Below are 19,882 nucleotides of genomic sequence, written 5' to 3' on the forward strand. Positions count from 1 at the left end.
TACTAAAAGATAGACACAAACTTTTTTTATAGTAACTTTATTAATAATGACCACAAACTGGAAACAATCCAAATTTCCATCAACATTAGAATGGATAAACTGTGGTAGTCATAGAATGGAATATGACACAGAGTCAAAAAATGAACTGCTGCTACAACATGGATTACTCTTGTAGACATATGTTGAACAAGACACAAAGGAGTGCAAGTAATTATTCTACTTACAATTTTAAAACAGGCAAAACATATGGTGATAAAAGTCAAAATAGCAGTTATCTTTGTATGAGAGAGGCATAAGGGCACCTACTGGGGCAACAGAATTATCTTCTACCTTGGTCTGGTTGATGCATACATGGGTGTATATAAAAATCCACTGAGGTGCACATGCAATGTCTCTAAACTTTTATCTCAATGGAAAAAACCCAAAAGTTAAATATAAGGAAATTATGTAAATAGGGTAATAAAATCATGTTAAACAGTAGTGTTTGTCTTCCAAGTATTTCTGAGTTTTGCCCTTGAACTTTGGGTGTGGCCATGTGCCTTAAGGGTCTATAAGTTATTTCCCATATTTTTTCACTTCTCAAAGTTAGCAGCATACTCTGCTGTTATCTGCTTGTCAGCTTGAACCACAGCATGACAATTTAGAGCAGAGATTGGTGAAGTTCTTTTTTTTATTCTGCAGAAAAGTCACAAAGTAAATTTTAGGTGTAGGTGGGACAAAAGACTATCAAAACTAATCAACTTCGCCATTATGGGGCAAAAGCAGCCCAAAACAGTTCATAAATAGATAATGCTGTACTCCAATGAACTTTATTTAGAGAAACGTGAAGCAGGATGGAGTTTGTGGGCTATAGTTTGGCAACCCCTTTTTAGAACAAAATCTATAGTTGAGTGCTTACCCACTAAAATTTTGTAGTTTTTTACCCCATCACAACATGACATAGAAATTGGTTTCCCATTCATAAAAGAACTAAAATACAGAACCTACTGTCTTAGTGGTTAATTGACAGGCATTTGTGAAAATGCCACTGGAGGAGAGAGAAATAACTTACACAGGGGAACTCATTAAGGAGAGATTAAACTGTTCCTTGAGATGATGAAGGAAATCTACTCTTTACTAAACAAATTATTTTGTGGTTGCTATTGGCTGCATTTGATAATATGAAGAGATGAACCCAGATAGGAATGGGTCAGTTTAGAAATAGAAATAAAAAAGAATAGAGAATTTATAAAGTCAAGTACTTACTGGAGAAGAGAGGTAACTTTTCAATGACAAGACAAAAATGAGAAATCTTTTAACTCAAAAGTTGATTAAAACCTAGCCTTGCAACAAGAATAAAATCAATAGATAACTAACACACCTCTGTCAGTTAGACCCCTTAAAGTGGGAAAAAGGCTTCAGGAAAGAAATAGAGTCTGGTTCTCCTACTTAAGACTGAAAGGTCTCACTGACCCAGAGATTAAATTCAGAGAGGCATGGGAACAACAGAGGAAAGAAACAAGCAAATCTAAAAATGCATGCTAAACAGTTTTGGGGTCATCTCCTATGCAACGTGATGTGGGCATTCTGCAGGTAGGAAAGTAAGAGAACTGTTTATCTACTAACCAGAAGAGCTGAGTTATTCTTCTATTATTCTGTTAAATTTACTTACTTTTAAAGTCCAGAAGGGTCAAAAATCATCTATAAAGGAAAGTAGCAAGTAAATAGAGTTGATGCCTACAAAAGGAAAAATGGATGTTATCTCTTAGGAGGTACTGTCTTTCTCTAATACTCAATTATTATCTTAGTTCAATCTAATTAATTGTCCAATGTTTTACCTCTATATGTAGGTGCCTTTGGAAATAAAAAAATTAAGACCTTATGTCATGGATGTACCTAATATTACAGAGTAGATTTATGTGAGTACACCTGGTTTGAATGCTGACTATTCATTATGGTTACTAGGGAAAACTGCAATCTCAGTTTGTTTTCTCAACAACATTCACATATTTAAACCACATGCTAAGCACTGCACAAAATTCTGTAAATACAACAATGAGGTCCCTAGTCACAAAGAAGCTTCATTTTTAATTGCAAATATGTAGCTAACAACTACTAGCCAATAGGCAGAATGATTGTGAAGGTCAAATGAGTCTGTGAAAGAGATTCAAAGATTATAAAACACTACACAAATATTTATCTGCCCAAACATTTACTGAAATGCCAGGCACTGTGCTAAACTCTAGAGATATAACAGTGAGCAAGGCTTATATGGTCCCCTGCTCTTATAAAGCTTATACCTAACTGATCAATTAGCAGTAACAAGTGCTAAGAGAGTATGGCCAGGGAAGAACAGGGAACTTAGGGAGCATCTGGAACTCAGGGCATCTGACCTAGAAGCTTCTGTGATGAAGTAGCATGTAAACTGAGACCTGAAAGATGAACAGAAATTTGTATCACATTCTAAGACAATGATGAAAGCAGTACAGTAGTATGACCAGAGTGACTCCATTTTTAGCTTGGGTAAAGGGCAGTGATGCCATTTTACTGAAGAAAGGGAAAATGAGAGGAAATGAACAGTTTTGAGACAACATATTGATGTGTTATGATGAGTATAAGACAACAAAGTAGATTTGTGTTAGCAATTAGATAAAGGATTTAGCAAAAATCTCAAAAGGCAATATGGATTTGGGAGGATCTTCATACAGGCAGTAACTGAAGCCATGGAAGGAGAAGCGATCAGCCAGGGAGGCAATGTAAGGGAGATAAAGCAAGGGAGATTAATCAGGCACCCGGAAAAAAAAAAAGACAAAAGCTAAAACAAATCTTCTAAGATATATTTAAAAGAGGTTCCAGAAAATAAGACCTAGAAAGCCCACCTGGAGCAAGAATATCCTGAAAGCTAAAGTTATCAAGTATTTCAAGAAGCATAAGAATATTAACAAAGTCTTATGAGCTTGGTAGAGTGAGAAAGCAATTCTTTCAAGAAAACTGATGGGAATGGGAGAAACAGGAAAGTAACTGGTAAGGACACTGATTTTAAAAAGTGGCACTTAACTATATTCACCAATACCACAGGACCAGTAACAACTATATATTTATAAAGAAAGAAAAAGAGACTGCCATGCAGGTACTTAATACAGGAAACAGTAAAATACAATTTTTATTTTACAAACAAGACTAGTTGTAGCAAATTCTCAATTACTGAGGGTCAGCTTTTAGAATCCTTGGTTTATATCTTTCCCCACCCCACACAGAGACTATATAATGAGAACTAATTTTATTTTCACCTTAAGCAAAACATACTACAACTTCACAAAATATACACAATTTCAGTATTTGGGGAACTAGGATTAGAAAGCAGAAGCAGCTTTCAGTTCTTCCAATTTTTCTCTCACACAATAAAGCATTTGCTGCAAAAGACAATACACAAAGCTATTGGAAAATTACCGGTAGATTTTTCTGTTCAGTTTTCACTGTGCAGACATTTAAGTTTACTATTTGCTCACCACGATAGCTTGTCAAAAACTTTTTTCTTGCCCTAATTATTCAATAGTACAGAACCTTTTAATTGGATTCAGTATTAATTACTGATTTATTAATACTTTTGTGAGCTACTGGAACCTATAAATATCTTTAATGCACTCCACTAGCCAAATGGGGAATGCTAGAATTAGGAGTTCCCTACCAAATATACCATCAGCTTCTACCGGTAATTTGCCCTGTCCCTTGAAATAAGATAATGTACAATGGGAGGGCGTCTACTGGCACTTTGGGAAGGGTCATTCTTCATAGTACCAGAACATCTTGTGCACTGCCGTGGGAAGGGATCTTAAATGCCAGCAGAACCCTCTAGTAAATATGACAACCAAAAAGGTGACCCTATACATTTTCCAGACTACTCTGGAAGGGTACTGCTTCTGGTTGAGAACCACTGATCCAACTTTGGCTTAGGTTCTTACAGACAGCATTTATTAGTCTACTTAGACAAGCCAGTTCCTTCTAACTTCCTGGTAGTATCTTGTTTCCTTGAATTTGCTGGATTTGTGATAACAAAACAATGAGTGGCAATACTCAAGACAGGATTTAGTAGCACAACAGTTTTAAATTGTGCATGAGGATCTTTGAGTTATTAATTGGGTCCTGTTTTTACATTAGTTTTAGATACTGGGCTTTACTATAAGATTGCCTTTTCATAGAATAAATCTGAGAAGTACTATTGTAGATACCTTGTTAGAAATAACGAATTACTGAAATCTGTGAATAAGGTTGCATCGTGGGATTTGAATATTCCTACTTGTTGCACTGTCTTAATTACTGAATGTGTAGCAAAGTTCTAAATTCTAGAATAAATCCATTTCCAGCAGCTAACAAAATCTGACATTGTATCATTTTAAAATAAATGGTTTCCATTAAGCACAGTTTCTTTATAAGGCATTAACACTCATGCAGATAAAACAAATAAGGAAAATATCTCACAACTCCTGAAGTACAACAAATTTTTCCTCACCCTTTGATAAGGCCAATCTTCTGTCTAGAATACGAAAAAAGAATTACTAACTGCGAATCAAGATTCTATACTTACCATAGTCCTTTGATAACAGGCTGATAAAACAGCCTCCAGTTGTGAAAAATCCAGGGGGAACCCCAAATAAGTGGCTATTCTTATCTCCAGATTGCAGGAAGCCTCCTAAAGGAGCAATTTAAACATAATGCTTGCTCCCCAGGCTAAATTTCGACTACCTCCTCCATTAGTAATAGCACTGGGAAGGGGGAGCTAAGAGGGAGGAAATTGGTCAATATTTACCTCAGACTCAGATATATATATATATGTTTTAAAAAAATATTCTTAAACATTTTGTTAAGATACCTCCACTGTAAGTTGTTCCTTTTCAGAAAACACATGAACTTGCTACATGAATATCTGCAAATTGGTTCAAACACACACGGAGTTGATCATTTCAAACTATATCAGAATTTTTAACATTTTAAGAGCTAAAATTTTTGGCATGTATCTTCTGAACACCTTAGGACTACACTTCTAACTCACATTTTCAATACTAAACTTGCTGAAAATCAATTATACCATAAAAACAACAATGACTTCGCCATTAAACTAAGGTTTTAAAAAAGGTGGAATTCTCATGGTTCAGTCCCACGCTGCCAGATAAGATGGAAAAAGGCAACTTTCAGAAGGACTTGAATTGTGATTTATTTGGACATCTTGTAGTAAACTCAGTGCTTTTCAAAAGTCCAAATTGGTAACTTGAAAAAAAAAATCAAATTTTTGCTTTTAAAACTGAATTCTTATTTCACTGTTGTACTACAAAGTTTTATGGACTTGCTTCACTTCTTTCTCTCACAAGGTCATCCCAGCCAGGATCCATTTCAGTTGTGGCGACGCGAAAAAGGGCTTGGAGATGTTCGTCTGTCAATGGCTGGCTCAGCGTGTGTTGGTTTCTCGTCAAATATGAGAAAGCCTTTTCACAGATTTGGCTACTATCGAACAAGGATGCCACCTTATAGGCAACGCCTTTGATAATTGGGTAAGATTCAGCAGACAGTCCAGCATAGAACTGCCCTAAGTCTTTGACTCTATATTCATTCCAAAGATCAGTGTTTGCCTGAAGCTTGGTTAGCTCCACTCTTACTGAAATAGGTGCATATTCAGGCTTGAAGTTGAATGGATTTGAAAACAGTTCTAAATCCTTTTTAATGAATCTGAGATCCTTAAAATGTCTCTCAAAATCTTTCTGTAGGCGGCAAATCACCATTTGATACCTGTCAGGATCAAATATTCTGTGATCTTCCTTGAACTGGTGTCTAAGCTCATCAACAACTTTGCTGAAGGCAGGAAAGTCTGTTAGATTATCTTCCTCCATATGCCTGTGAAGTAAATTCAGCTTACCCTCAAAAGCACAAATGCGGTCAAAGGCAGCAGCAGCAAAAACTTTAGTAAGTTGCAATTCTTCACTCAGTTCTCGAAGATAGTCCATAATATCCACCAAGAAGCCAAAGTCACAAAGCCACTGCTTGTCTGAGAAATGGACTGTTGTGGCTCCCACTGAAACCAAGAATGCTTCTATTTCTCTTCTCAGTGCAAATACTAGTTTTAAAGTTTTCCCTCGTCTAAGCCAGTTGTTCAGACATCGTCCATTAACCCTTTCCCCATGCTCAGATTCAGACTCAGTTAGTAAAGGCTGAAACTCGGGTCGCCTCACTCCTCTGGTCTTGATCATCACTATCCATTCGGAGATGGTATTAATGATCTGATTAACATCTACATCGTAAGAGCTCAACAGTTCCAAGTGAAGAAATCCTGAATAGTGGATAACATTCCAACAGTTGGGGCTTACAGCCTTTTCTCTCATGTATGAGACCAGTCCTGAGTTCTCACCAATCATTCTCAAGGTGTGGGTGGTAGTCAGTCCAACCATTCGCTGCAAGCTGAGCCCTGCTGTCTGCAGGGCCTCTAGAATTGCCGCCATGAGCGCCCCAACACTGAAGTGATGAGTCAGGTTGATCATAGTCAGAAGATCTTCTTGCACCTCCAAGTCATTGTCCACACCACGAATGAAGACCAGGAGGTAATTCTCATAGGCCACAAAAGCCTGATCGTCCAACGCAAGAGAGTAGGCTTTAAAGTTTCTGGCTCGGCTATAAAGCTGACTGCGTAGGTTACTGTCAATGCTCAGAATCCTCTGCCTGGTAATCTCCGGAGACAAATCAATGCCTTCCAGAACGCCTATGTGATCCGGCAGCACCTCTCTCAGCAACACCTCCATGCACTGGTATACAAAGTCTCCCTCCGTCCAGCCGCGACCCCGCAAGGCCAACAGGCGGCAGAGCCCGAGGCCTGCACGTATAGCTCTCTCCTCGGCAGTGAACGCGGCCGCCACCGACAAGTCACCCTGACGCAGACGCTCCACCAGAGCCGCACGCTCCTCCTCCCCCACAAATCGCTCGTAGAATTCGTGCTCGGCCTCGTAGTGGCGCCTGACGTCGCGTTCTCGGGTGGAAGCGACAAGGCGGTGACATACCAGGCACAGGGCTCCGTCTCCCTCCGGAGGTTCCACCACCAAGTAACGCTGCGTCCACTCGGGCCGGAAAACGAGAGCTTCGTCGACTTCCATTCTAACCCTTTTGGGCGTCATCCACATTCTGCGGGAGGCCAAAACAGCAGACCGACCTCGAGCAGGCCGCAAGACGAAGGGAGGAGCCGGACCAGCGCCAAGCACCTCCTTTGCCCTGCGCCAGATCACCCGAGCTCCAAACACCAGCCCCAGCCACAGCAACCCCCTTCCTATTGGTTGGAGATTTCGTATTCCCTGAAGCTCCTAGGCGTCCGCCAATCGAAAGAGCGATCGGTGAACTGTAGTGCGCAAGCGCATAGTCTTCTAGCTCAGTGGACTGCAGCCGCTTTAAGGAGGGACAAAGAACCCCAGGAACTCGGTCAACGTAAATGCAGAAACTTGAGTGACATTCCGGCTACTCAATCAATAGCTGCCACTGGTGCGGGGCGCAGGATTGCGTAAACCAGGACGTAAACACAAAGGACTGAAGTAATTGGCTGACAGCTTTCCCGGCGAGAATGCAGCTGTGACCCCTGCGCCTCTCGCGCCAAAATGGCGCTTGTTACGGGAGTTATCCGGCGGCTGGACGAGACTGTGGTGAACCGCATCGCGGCGGGGGAAGTTATCCAGAGGCCGGCTAATGCCATAAAGGAGATGATTGAAAACTGGTACGAGGGAGTCGAGCTAAGGATCGTTTAAAGGCTACGACTTAACGGGCGGCTGCTCGGAATGGTGCGGACACGCCCCCTCGCCCAGGATGGAGGCGGGCACGGCGCATGCCCGCCGGGGCGGAGGCCTCGGGGACTCTGGGCGACCGCCAGCCGCTTCTTCTGCCGGTCCAGGCCCGGATTTCTGAGCGATTTCACCAGGCCTTCTAGACTATTCCGAGACCAAATAGAAGGGTGGACTTGGTATTGTTTTAATGGTGCCATTAACGAAGGAGGCTTCTTAAAAACTATGTGTGGGAGATGAGATTAAACACGTATAAACGTTGGGGGGGGGGGGAAGTCAATTTCAGTGAGTACCATGTTAATCAGTGTCTCGTCCCAGAAATAATCGATGCATAAAGGCACAGTTCCTTTTATTCAAATAAGTCGTTTGAGTTTCTGGACAAGTTAATGGAACTGGGGATTAAACTTCTGGTTCCCATTATAGGCAAATTAGCAAATCAGTAGTGTTCGCTGGCCCTTTTTGGAGGAAGCACTCAAACGCCCCTGACGTCATGGGGCATGCGTGATTCTGAAGCTTAGGACTGTCACGTGGAGGAAAACTGTTAGAAACGTGAAAAGAAAAAAATGGGTGTGGATTGTAAACCTCAGGAAAAATAAATTACCCATAGTATGCCTTGAAAATAAATCAGATTCTTTGTATTAAAATCGGTTTATGTTAAGTAAGTCGGTACATCGTTAGAAAAAAGAAATCCAATAAAAGAGTTTCAGGTTTAGAGATCTCATTGTGAAAACAGACCATTCAGAGTAATAGGATTGAAAAAAACTGCGTCAGAAAGGACCACGAATGGAAAGAAAATGAATTAAAATGTAGACGAAAGAAGGGAACCTGGGGACATTTTCTCCATTTGATTTGAAGTAGTAACAGTCATAGGCTGGCTTCTGTTTATACAATATTAGAATTAACTGACAATAACTTTTTAGCACACATATATGGATAAACAACCTGAGCCTAAGGAATTGTTAGGAGGAAAAGGGGTAAAAGAAAAAGGGTGAATAATTTTGAAGTACATTAAAAGTATATATGAAAACAACATAAAGAACCATAATGAAAGATATTGATCAATAGGGGGATGGGAGGGCCTGGAGAGAGATTGGGAGTGGGGAGGGATAGGTATTAAGTGGAGTTGTTTGACTAAGAAACCTGATGAAAAAGGATGATTATTTGCAGCTGTGAAAATAGAACAATGAAACTTGTTGAAATTAGGAAATGAGGATGATAGAGGGGATGAGATTGATTAGAATATATTGTAAACATATAACAATGAAATCCCCCTTGTATAACTAATGTAAGCTAATAAAAATATGTATGACAAATTAGCTAATACATCTTTAACACTGGAGTTCCTGAGAAATGGCTTTAGTTGAAACTGTTTTGTTTTTTAATAAAGAATTTCCAGTGAGGATTGCCGATGATTCTTTTTCATGGAGGCCCAGGCTGAATTTGTTTTCTCCAGTATATGCCCTGTGCTTATAATATACTCCAGGAAAGTACAAAAGATTTGTTTCCTAAAGAACCTTTACACTGCTGGGTTTTTTTCTCTCCTTTAATAATATAGTTGAGAAAAGAGTAATAAAGATGTATGCTAAAAGATTAAGGATCTTACTTCCTTTTTATTTTATTTTATTTTTGCCAGTCCTGGGGCTTGGACTCAGTCTGAGCACTGTCCCTGGCTTCTTTTTGCTCAAGGCTAGCACTCTGCCACCTGAGCCACAGCGCCCCTTCTGGCCGTTTTCCATATACGTGGTGCTGGGGAATCGAACCTAGGGCTTCATGTATGGGAGGCAAGCTCTCTTGCCACTAGGCCATATCCCCAGCCCTCTTCCTTCCTTTCTTTCTTTCTTTCTTTTCTTTTTTTTTTTTTTTTTGCTTGCCTGTCCTGGGGCTTGAACTCAGGGCCTGGGCTCTGTGCTCAAGGCTAGCGCTCTTTCATTCAAGTCACAGTATCACTTTTGGCTTTTTCTGAGTAGTTTATTGGAGATAGAAGTCTTACTGACTTTCCTGTCAGGGATAGCTTTGAACAGAGATCCTCATCTCAACCTCCTGAATAGCTAGGATTACAGGCATGAGCCACCTGCACCCAATCACTTGTAGCTTTTTGATACTTAGAGATGTGTCACCGATTGTTTGATCAGGCTGGCCTCAAACCAAAATCCTCAGATCTCAGCCTCCTAAGTACCTAGGATTACAGGTACAAGCCACAAGCTCCTGGCTTAGATCCTATTCTAACTTTACTTGTTTTGGTGGGAGGCAGTACTGGGGCTTGAATTCAGGGCCTGGGCATTGTCCCTGAGCTTTGGTGCTCAAGGCTAGTGCTCTAACACTTGAGACACAGCTCCACTTCTGTCTTTTTTTTTTGGTGCTTAATTGGAAATAAGAGTCTCACAGACTTTACTGCCTGGGCTGCCTTCAAACCACTGTCCTCTTTTCTCAGCCTCCTGTGTAGCTAGGATTGCAGGTATGAGCTACCAGTGCCCAGCCTAGTCGGACAGAAATAATGCTAAGTGTTCTCTTGGAAATGATAGTTGTTCTTCCCTTCTCATACATAATATTTAAACTCAAACAATGTAGACATTGAACCTGTAAGAAAAAGGAATACATATTAATTGTATACTTCTTTATTTATTTGGAGTTTGTTATTCTTCCTTGGTTCTTTATTAACTGTGTATACTAAAGTAGGTACAGACTGATAAAATATTTTCTCTTTTGCCAGTTTAGATGCAAAATCCACAAGTATTCAAGTGGTTGTTAAAGAAGGAGGCCTAAAGTTGATTCAGATCCAAGACAATGGCACTGGGATTAGGGTAAGTAAAACTTCAGAGGAGCAGGAGGTTTGTGTGCTTTAGGGGGAAAGTATGATGTCTGTGTGTTCCGTAGGAAAAAGCAGAATTTTCCTATTTTGTTAACTATAGGCTTTTGCAGATTGGAATTGCTGACTGAAAAATTCAACACTAACAGTTATTATATATTGAGTACATATTCTATGGTGGACACTTTATGGGATATAGCAATAAATAAAATAGATAAAAATCCTTTCACTTCTGGTGCTTCCATTTTAGTAATGGGATAAAAACAATAAACAGGCACAAGATAAATAGCATGTCAAGTAGCATGGGGACTAGAGTCGGGTGCAGTTTCAGTGCTTGGAAGGGTTTAATATGAATATGTTATTTAAGGGAGTACTGCTGGAGATTAAGGAGCCAATCATGGGACTGTTAAAGGATGAGTGTCCTGGGCAGAGAGAACAATAAAGGCAAAAGCCATGAAATTGTAGAATCATGTCTGAATTGCTTAAAGATCAACAAGGAGGCCAGCAGGAAGAGCAAAAAAAGAGTAACAGGAGAGGAAGACTGAGAGAGAACATACTAGACCTTGCGGAAATCTTTGGAATTAGTAAAATCTTTAGCTTTAACTGTGATTATAATGAGATAGCATTTGAGGATACTGCTAGAGGGCTTTTTTTTTCCCTCCCAGTACTGGGATGTTCAAGTTTGAGCCTTGTGCTAGGTAGGTAGGTACTCTACTGCTAAACCACACCTCACCTCTAGCCTTTTTTCATCTTGTTTTTCTTCCCCCCCCCCCTTTTTTTTTTGGTACTGGGAACCAAACCCAGGATGTTGCAATTGCTAGGTAAGTATTTTGCCACTGAGCTACATCCCAGCCCAACCTCTAGCTTTTTTTTGTTATTTATTTTGCCATTCCTGAGGTTCGAACTCAGGGCCAAAGCACTGTCTCTGAGCCTCTCTGTGCTCAAGTTTAGTACTCTACCACTTGAGCCACAGCACCACTTCCAGCTTTTTCTGTTTATGTGGTACTGAGGAGTGGAACATAGGACTTCATGCATGCTAGGCAAGCACTTTACCACTAAGCTACATTCCGAGCCCTGACTAGTTATTTTTTAGGTAAGTTCTTGCTCCTGGCCCAGGTATAGGCTCTCTCTTCTGGCCAGTTATGTGCCCAGAAGCTGATTTGCGTATTTTAGACTTTGTCATGAGACAACAGGTATATGGAATTATACTCTACACTCAGTTGACAAGAGGGTCTTTTCTGCCCAGGCTGGCCTCAAACCACAATCCTTCCAAGCTCAGCTTCCCAAGCCACTGGCCCTTGGCCAACTACAGGGTTTTAAGCAAAATAGTACATGATTCAGTGAGGTTGTTTTTTTGTTTGTTTGTTTTTTGCCAGTCCTGAGCCTTGAACTCAGGGCCTGAGCACTAGTGGTCCCTGGCTTGTTTTTGCTCAAGGCTAGCACTCTGCCACTTGAGCCACAGCGTCACTTGTGGCCATTTTCTGTATATGTGGTGCTGGGGAATTGAACCCAGGGCTTCATGTATATGAGGCAAGCACTCTTGCCTCTAGGCCATATTCCCAGCCCCAATTTGGTGAGTTTTATAAAGCGACCTTCTATATGAAAAATAGACTGCCAGAAGTCAGGGTAGTGATAATGCCTGGCACTAGTTTGATTGCAAACTGTATAGATGCAGTAAGCTCTGAGATCCTGAGTTAAATCTGAAGGCAGTGAGCACTCAGAATTTGCTGGTGTAGGGTGTGAAAGGAGAAATCAATGATTTCAGGCTCTTCCCCTGTATAAATTATAAAAAGAATTGCTTTCAGGCATCAGTGGCTCATGCCTGTAATCTTAGTTACTCAGGAGGCTGAGATCTGAGGATTGAGATTCAAAGCCAGCTGGGCAGGAAAGACCCGTGAGACTCTTATCTCCAACTAACCACCTGAAAACCAGAAGTGGTGCTGTGCCTCAAGTGGTGGAACCTTAGCCATGAGATGAAGAGCTCAGGGACAGTGCCCAGGCCCAAAGTTCAAGCCCCACGACCAAAAAAGGAGAATTGCCATGTACCAAGATGGGAAATATTATGGAAGAAACTGGTTTAGGGGAAGAGTAAGCAGTTCATTTGTGGGTGTATAAATTTAAGATGCCTTTTAAAGATGTGCTTGTGTCTGGAGTGCAGTGGAGAGGCTTGTAGGTAAAGATCTCAGATTCACCACATTTTAATACTATAAAAAAATCACGGGAAATGCAAATATAAACAACAATAAGGTACCACTTCACACCCATTAGGATAGCTGTTATCAATAAAATAAAATAGCAGTTGTTGGTGAGAAGGTAAAGAAATTGCTGATGGCAATATAAAATGGTGTTACCATTACGGCAAATGGTATGGTGATGTTTCAGACTTTAGTATTACTATATGTTCCAACAATTCCATTTCTGTCTATATGTGCAAAAAATGAAAGCAGACACTTAAGTGGACATTTGCATTTTATATTCATAACGGTATTATTTATAATAGCCAAAGGGTAAAAGCAACCATGGTCAATCAGTGGATGAATAAACTGATACACACACACACACACACACACACACACACAATATTGAGCCTTAAATAAGAATGAAGTTTTGATATGTGCTTCAACCTGGAATCACTTTGAAGACATACTAAGTGAAATAAATCAGTCACAAAAGTACAAATACTTTGGTTCCTGTTATATGAAGTTCCTAAAGTAGCCAAATTCATAGAGACAAAGTAGACTGACATGGATGGGGGGAAGAGGGAGAATCTAGTGTCACTGTATAGTGAGTACAGGGATTCAATGTAGGGAGAAAAATTAATGGCTAAGATGAAAGTTTTATTACATATATTTTACTAAACTTTAAAAAGTTAACCTGGAGGGAGAGAAAGAGAAAGAAAGAGAGAGAGAGAGAGAGAGAAAGAGAGGGGGAGAGAGAGAGAGAGAGAGAGAGAGAGAGAGAGAGTGTGTGTGTGTGTGTGTGTGTGTGTGTGTGTGTGTGTGTGTTGGTACTGAACTTTGAACTCAGGGCATCATGCTTTCCGTCAGCTTTTTCACTCAGGGATGGCACTCTACCACTTGACCTACCAGCTCTACTTCAGGAGCTAAGGCATATGAGTCTAATGGATTTGACTACCTGGGCTGGCTTCAGATGGTAGTCCTGAGACTTCAGCCTCCTTAGTAGATTCTTAAACAAAGCTTACCAGTTTTTCGTTTGGTTTGTTTTGCCAGTACTGGGGTTTAAACTCATGGCTTTGTGCTTGTTAGGCAGGTGTTCTACAATTTGAGTCATGCCCCAGCCCAGGTTTTTTGTTTTGTTTCATTTTGGCAGTACTGGCATTTGATATCAGGGCCTCCCACTTGCTAGGCTGGTGTAATACCACTGAGCCTCACCCTCAGCCTCCAGCCCAGGGTTTCTAATTTTAGAGAAGGCTATAAGCCAGGCCTTGCATAAAACTAAATGAGATGGTGAGGAGAGTATGGATAGAGGAAAGGTGTAAGGATGAAGTACTGGGTTACTCCAGTGTCAGGAGTGGTGATATGAGGTAGAAACAGTAATGGCACTGGAAAGGAACAACTATTAGAAAGGAAGGACATGGAATTGGAGGTGTGGCTCAAGTGGTAGAGTGTCAAGCTGTAAGTGAAAAAGCTGAGTGAGAACCAGAGGCCTTCATTTCAAGCCCCAGTATAGTTGGAATAAAAGAAAAAGAAAGGAAAAAAGAGGGGAGAACAGAAAAAGAAAGTGAATAACTTTGTAACACATGGTAAATCTATGAGGGCAGCATAGAGAAACAACAAAAGCTTATGACCAAAGGAGAAGTGGGGAAAATAGACTTTGTAGGTAGGTGTAGAATAGCAGGAAGAGGTGTGCTAATAGGAGGAGAAAGGAGATTGAAAACTGTTCAAATAGATTACTTGCAACTATGAAAACAAAACAAGTAAACATGTTGGAGATACTGTTTTTTGGGGGGGGGGTAGACAGGGAGCGTGATAGAGGGGGTGAATTGATTAGAATATGGTGTAAATGTGTAGAGATGTAACAATGAAACACTCCCCCCTCATCACTAATAAAAGCCAATTTTCTTTTCTTTTTTTTTCTTTTGGTAAAGGAAGAAAGTAAGGACCATGTGACAGTGTAGTGAATAGATACCAAATGAGAAATTACTGTTAATTTGTAAATTCTTCTCCAAGGAGAATTTCTTACTGGATTAAATCAGTGAAATGGAAATTCAGAAAGATTTAGGGAATTGAATAACTATTACTCTTTTTTTGTATCCTATAGAAAGAAGATCTGGACATTGTGTGTGAGAGATTCACAACAAGTAAATTACAGTCCTTTGAGGATCTAGCTAGTATTTCTACCTATGGCTTTCGGGGTGAGGTAAGCTCAAGTTTAAAGGAATGTGTAAATCTTGTGATGACAGTATCATTTGTTAGCAAATATTTCTCAACAGAGGTAAATGAAATTAGACATTCTTGTTAAATATATCAACTTTGAAGTTCATTAAATTTAGCATTCTAATTTATGAATTGAGAGTTGTTCATAAATTCATTATACATTATCACAAATTATTTTATAGGATCCTGGGTATTATGGGTCTCTTGATAGAAGTACTGAACACCAGCTATGAAGCTTTCCTATTAAAAAAATCAAATGTGATTAGATTAGGTCTAATGACTAATATATAGAAAATACAAAGGACAAGAAAGTATGGTAGATGATATAGCAATTAATCCTCATTGCTCAGAAGGCTGAGATAAGATCAAGGTTCAAAGACAGCTCAGGCAGAAAAGTTGGTGATACTCAAAATGCCAGACTGGAGGTATAGCTCAAGTGGTAGAGCCTCAGTTGTGAGCAAGAAAGCCCAGAGAGTTTAAAGTCCCCATGTCCAAACCCTGACTTAAAAAAACAACAACCCTACCTGACAGAAGACTTTGAACATGTAAGCTGCAAGGAGTTTAGGGGGAGGGAATAGGAGCTATAGACAAAGAAAATATTAGGAAGATTTATTAAGAGATTTCTTCGTGCCAACTAGGGTTGTCAGCACTCTGTATTAGCTCTTTCTCTTGGTAATAGCATAGGTTCTATCTTTGCCCTGTTTTATGTGAGGAAACTGATGCTGAGTAATTGAAAAACATGACAGTGGGCAGAAGGAAATGAACCCAGGCACTTTTACTTGAGTCAGTGTTCCTTTCTACTTGTTCTGCCAGTGAAAAGGCCCCTGAAGCAGGAGGACCATCTGCTGTGCCATGTGTTGTGATATTCTCTCCTTCCTCTGTGATATAGTATTGGCCTTCTCTGCATACTTAATGTTCTTCCTCACATGAGTCACTAAGGCATTTATATTTCTTTCTTTTTTTGCCAGTCCTGGGGCTTGAACTCAGGGACTGGGTGCTATCCCTGAGCCCCTTTGTGCTCAAGTCTAGCACTTTATCACTTAGCCACAGTACCCCTTCCAGCTCTTTCTAAATAGTTCATTAGAGATAAGAATCTCACAGGCTTCCTGCCCAGGCTGGCTTTGAACCATGATCCTCGGATCTCAGCTTCCTGAGTAGCTAGGATTACAGGCATGAGCCATCAGTGCCCAGTTTATTTATATTTCTTAATGATGAAAATTATATAAACAGAGGAAATCAAGCTATGAGCAAATTATCTCTAAACCCAAGTCATTCCTTTTTTGTTCAAGTCAGGATCTTACTATATTGCACAGGCTGATTTCAAATTCCTGGGCCCAAGCAATACTGCCTCCCAAACAGAGCTATGTCCCTTTTAATAAACCGAAGCTGTCTTGGTGTTTGTATGCTGTCAGACAGACAGTATCCTAGCTCAGCTGTAGAGTTGTATCTTTGCATAATAGTATCCTTGTGAGATGAAAGGCATAACATCCCAAAGGAAAACAGTTTGGGTAGTAGAATGAAAATATAGTCACTGGTTTTAAAATATTTTTTCCAGTATTGAGATTTGAAATAAAGGTGTTTCACTTGGCCTACCTAGTTATTTTTTAGAGAGAAGCCAAAATAACCTTTTTTGTTGTAAGTTGATCAACTTAGGTGTTTGTTATAGTAATGGAAAGCAGTTAACACAGTAAGGTTTGGTGTGATTCCTTTGGTGTTTTTAAATGTGTATTTTGCCTTTGTTCTAGTGTTTATGCTATAGACCCCATTTTCTATCCTTTTAAAAAAATATAAAAGTGCTTATTGTTGACACATGTTAATATAGAGTGAAAGGTAGTTTGGATAACCCATTGATGAGGAGGTGACAGTGGATGACACAGTCCATAAGTTTTCTTTCATCCCATTTTCTTTTTTCCCCAGGCATTGGCCAGCATAAGCCATGTAGCACATGTTACAATTACAACCAAAACAGCTGATGGGAAGTGTGCATACAGGTACAGTACTTTTTTTTTTTTTTTTTTTTTTGCCAGTTCTGGGCCTTGGACTCAGGGCCTGAGCACTGTCCCTGGCTTGTTTTTGCTCAAGGCTAGCACTCTGCCACTTGAGCCACAGCACCACTTCTGGCCTATATATGTGGTGCTTGGGAATCGAACCTAGGGCTTCATGTACACGAGGAAAGCACTCTTGCCACTAGGCCATATTCCCAGCCTAGTACTTACTTCTAAATACTTTATGCTTGATCTCAGTGTAATACTACCTAAATATTAGTGTAATCTATTTTTGGTTGAGATTTTGATTAAGTGCTTTTTCCTTCCCATGGATAAATTGATAATCCACAGGGATGACTATTAGGTGATAGTCTTACTTCATGGCTTCTGAAAAGATGTAACTTGCCAAGAATCTAGCTAAATATTTATTATATGTAGGTAGCAACTGGTGTTATTTCTACCCCTTTGCCCTTCAGTAGGTTATCCCTTTGGGCTGATTATAGAACTATGTATGGGTAAGGTGCTGAAGACTCAGCATCAGCTGCCCCCTAAGCTACCAGTCCCCTCCAACTCCTACCCCAACTTCTGCATAGCTGGGCGGGTTTTCTCTTCAGTAAATGACTGCTTATTGGCAGTTGTGCTGGCACTTTTTCCAGAGACTGATGAGTAGCCTTGGAACAGAGCAAAAATAAGACTTATGTCAGAATCATACCTTTGTTTTTATAAGCACTGGCTGTTCACTAGTTGAAGTCAGGTAATACCTAATTCAGGTCAAAACAAGAACAAAAAGAGGGAAAAAAGCATACGCATAAGCATGCAGACAGAATTTTTAAAACTTTTCATTTTGCACAGTCTACAAATAATTTTATTGAAATCGAATAAATGATGTCTTTCTATACTGAGGAGCACCCTCCTCAAGCCATTTTCCACTATCTAGAAGCACAAAGCTTGCACAGTAAGTAAAAGAAAAAAAAATTCTTTTATGTTTTTTCTCCCTCTTTTCTTCCCTGCTAAGCAGGAAGCTCTAGTACTTTTCCTTGACTGATCCTGCAGGGGTGAGGATGCTTTAAGGGAAGGGTGACTGGCACCTTACACCCCAGGACACCAGCCCTAGTGTGTTGTTTTTTACCATTAAATGGTCCCTCCCAAACTGGAGAGAAGGGGCTGGTGGAAACGTAAGGGGAATTAGACAGAATAGGTGGCTTGAGGCACCTCCACCATGGGCACAGGTATCTACACCCTGTCCTGACCCTGGCTGTCCTCTTAACTGAGGGGAGGTCAACAAATGGTTGTGGTGGGGAAGGATCAGCCCAGCCCTGCCTGAGGGAAAAGCCTCCCAATACCAGTCTTCATTCCTCTTAACAGCTGGTCAACTGTCTAGCCCAGAATGCAAACAAATGGCCAATAGGCAGGAAGAATCAAGCTGATGCTGGCCCCACCTCTGTCCTACATGGGAGGAATCCAGCAAACAGCTGAAATGCTCCCACTTAGTGGGGTAAGAGAATTAAGGGAAAGGAGGTTTCCACTGAGTTCAGCCCCTCTCCCCACCTCCCCCCCAACCCCACCCCCCAGTAGCTGCTAGCAGGGCTGGGTCCCAGGCAAGCTTAGAAGAATGCAAGCCAGGCAAAGAACTAGGCATTCCTTACCAGCATATGGCCTGCCATGCTTCTTGCAGGAGCTGCTGGGAGGGTGGACTGGTAACTCTGCCATTAACCTTCCACAGCCACCAACCTCTCATTGCTTACAAACAACCCATTGCCCAGTTAACACCAGAGGACTGCCTGGCTCATAGCTGAAAGTTCTAGGCCAAGCGAATTTATTCAGGCTTGTGGCTACAGCCTGGACCTCCTCGGTGGAAGCCAGGTCTTGATCCTGGGATTTCCTTGCTGGGACAGTGGGTGCCCGTGTCTACCACCTACCAACCTCACACCTCTAGAGGATCACGAGGAAACCCGGGAGGGTTAGTCTGCCACCCACCAACCTCACACTTCTAGAGGATCACGAGGAAACCCGGGAGGGTTCGAGGGAAGGGGAAGGATCTTAGGTAACCACCTCAGCTTGGCCTGCGCATACTTGGGGATGATTGTGTCCTCATAGAACTCATGAGCTAGATTCCTATTTCGTCATAGAATGGGGATACAAAGGGTGGCATGGCAGGGGACCAGCCCCTCCAGAGCTTGTTTAGTGCCAGCCACCTCCGAGCCACCGCCCCGGCCCCCCACCGCCCAGGCTAAGGGCGAGGGGCGGCATTGGAACCACCATTGGAGCCACCGGAGCCCCAGTCAGGGCGGCCGGTGTGTGGCAGAACCTGCTGCCACCGGGTTCTCAACCTGCAGTGGACGCCATGTGCTGCCCCTGCTCCTGCCCCGGCCCCGGATCCCGCCCCAGCCCCGACCCCAACCCTTACCCTGAAGTGCAGCCACCGCAGGTTCATCCGCCGCACGTCCTACCGCCGCAGCTTCTCCCGCCGCAGCCGGCCCCGCCGCTGCCGCCGCCGCCCCCGGCGGGCTCCTAGAGAACAGTTTGTTACCATATACATTGTAAGTTACCGTGCAAAGCAAAGGGCAGGCCTGTCGGTGTGCCCACTCCACAGATGAGTGGAGTTACAGAAGGGGGCCGGTTCAGAGTATGCAGCACTGGTGCTAGGAGTCCTGATGCTGAGACTTAGGGGGGATAGATACAGATCACAAACAGGGATCACAAACAGGGAAATAGTTGTGAGTTATGGCTTCCAAGATAGCCTGGGATATTTCGTGGCTTTGATATCATCCACTCCTGCTGCCCGGGTCCTGTGGTGTCTGCCTGAGAGCTACCAGCTTGTTATGCAGGGACTTCCACTGTGCCCCCGGGCCTCCCATCTCCTTTTCTGTACACATTCCCAGCCATGTTGCTGGAATACAGTTTTTCTTT

At 41.6% G+C, this 19,882-nt stretch overlaps 2 protein-coding genes across 3 annotated transcripts in view; one reads left to right on the forward strand and one right to left on the reverse strand.

The window, feature by feature from the left end:
• Positions 1-661: 661 nt before the first annotated feature.
• On the reverse strand, positions 662-7,232 carry Epm2aip1 (EPM2A interacting protein 1). The gene has a single exon (XM_048348673.1). It carries the CDS (start codon positions 7,137-7,139, stop codon positions 5,313-5,315), a length of 1,827 nt encoding a protein of 608 aa, XP_048204630.1. The 5' UTR covers positions 7,140-7,232; the 3' UTR covers positions 662-5,312.
• A 278-nt stretch (positions 7,233-7,510) lies between these two features.
• The window catches only part of Mlh1 (mutL homolog 1), a 65,939-nt gene continuing 53,567 nt past the window's right edge, over positions 7,511-19,882 (forward strand). Inside the window, exons 1-4 of one of the 2 annotated variants that reach the window (XM_048348659.1) lie at positions 7,511-7,720; positions 10,495-10,585; positions 14,872-14,970; positions 16,905-16,978. In XM_048348659.1, the coding sequence (XP_048204616.1) occupies positions 7,605-7,720; positions 10,495-10,585; positions 14,872-14,970; positions 16,905-16,978 (380 nt within the window). In that variant the 5' untranslated portion in view covers positions 7,511-7,604. The remainder of the gene's footprint in view (positions 7,721-10,494; positions 10,586-14,871; positions 14,971-16,904; positions 16,979-19,882) is intronic. The other variant, XM_048348660.1, reaches the window with a different exon arrangement.

Source organism: Perognathus longimembris, chromosome 6, assembly GCF_023159225.1.
Source record: "Perognathus longimembris pacificus isolate PPM17 chromosome 6, ASM2315922v1, whole genome shotgun sequence".
Classification (NCBI taxonomy): domain Eukaryota; kingdom Metazoa; phylum Chordata; class Mammalia; order Rodentia; family Heteromyidae; genus Perognathus; species Perognathus longimembris.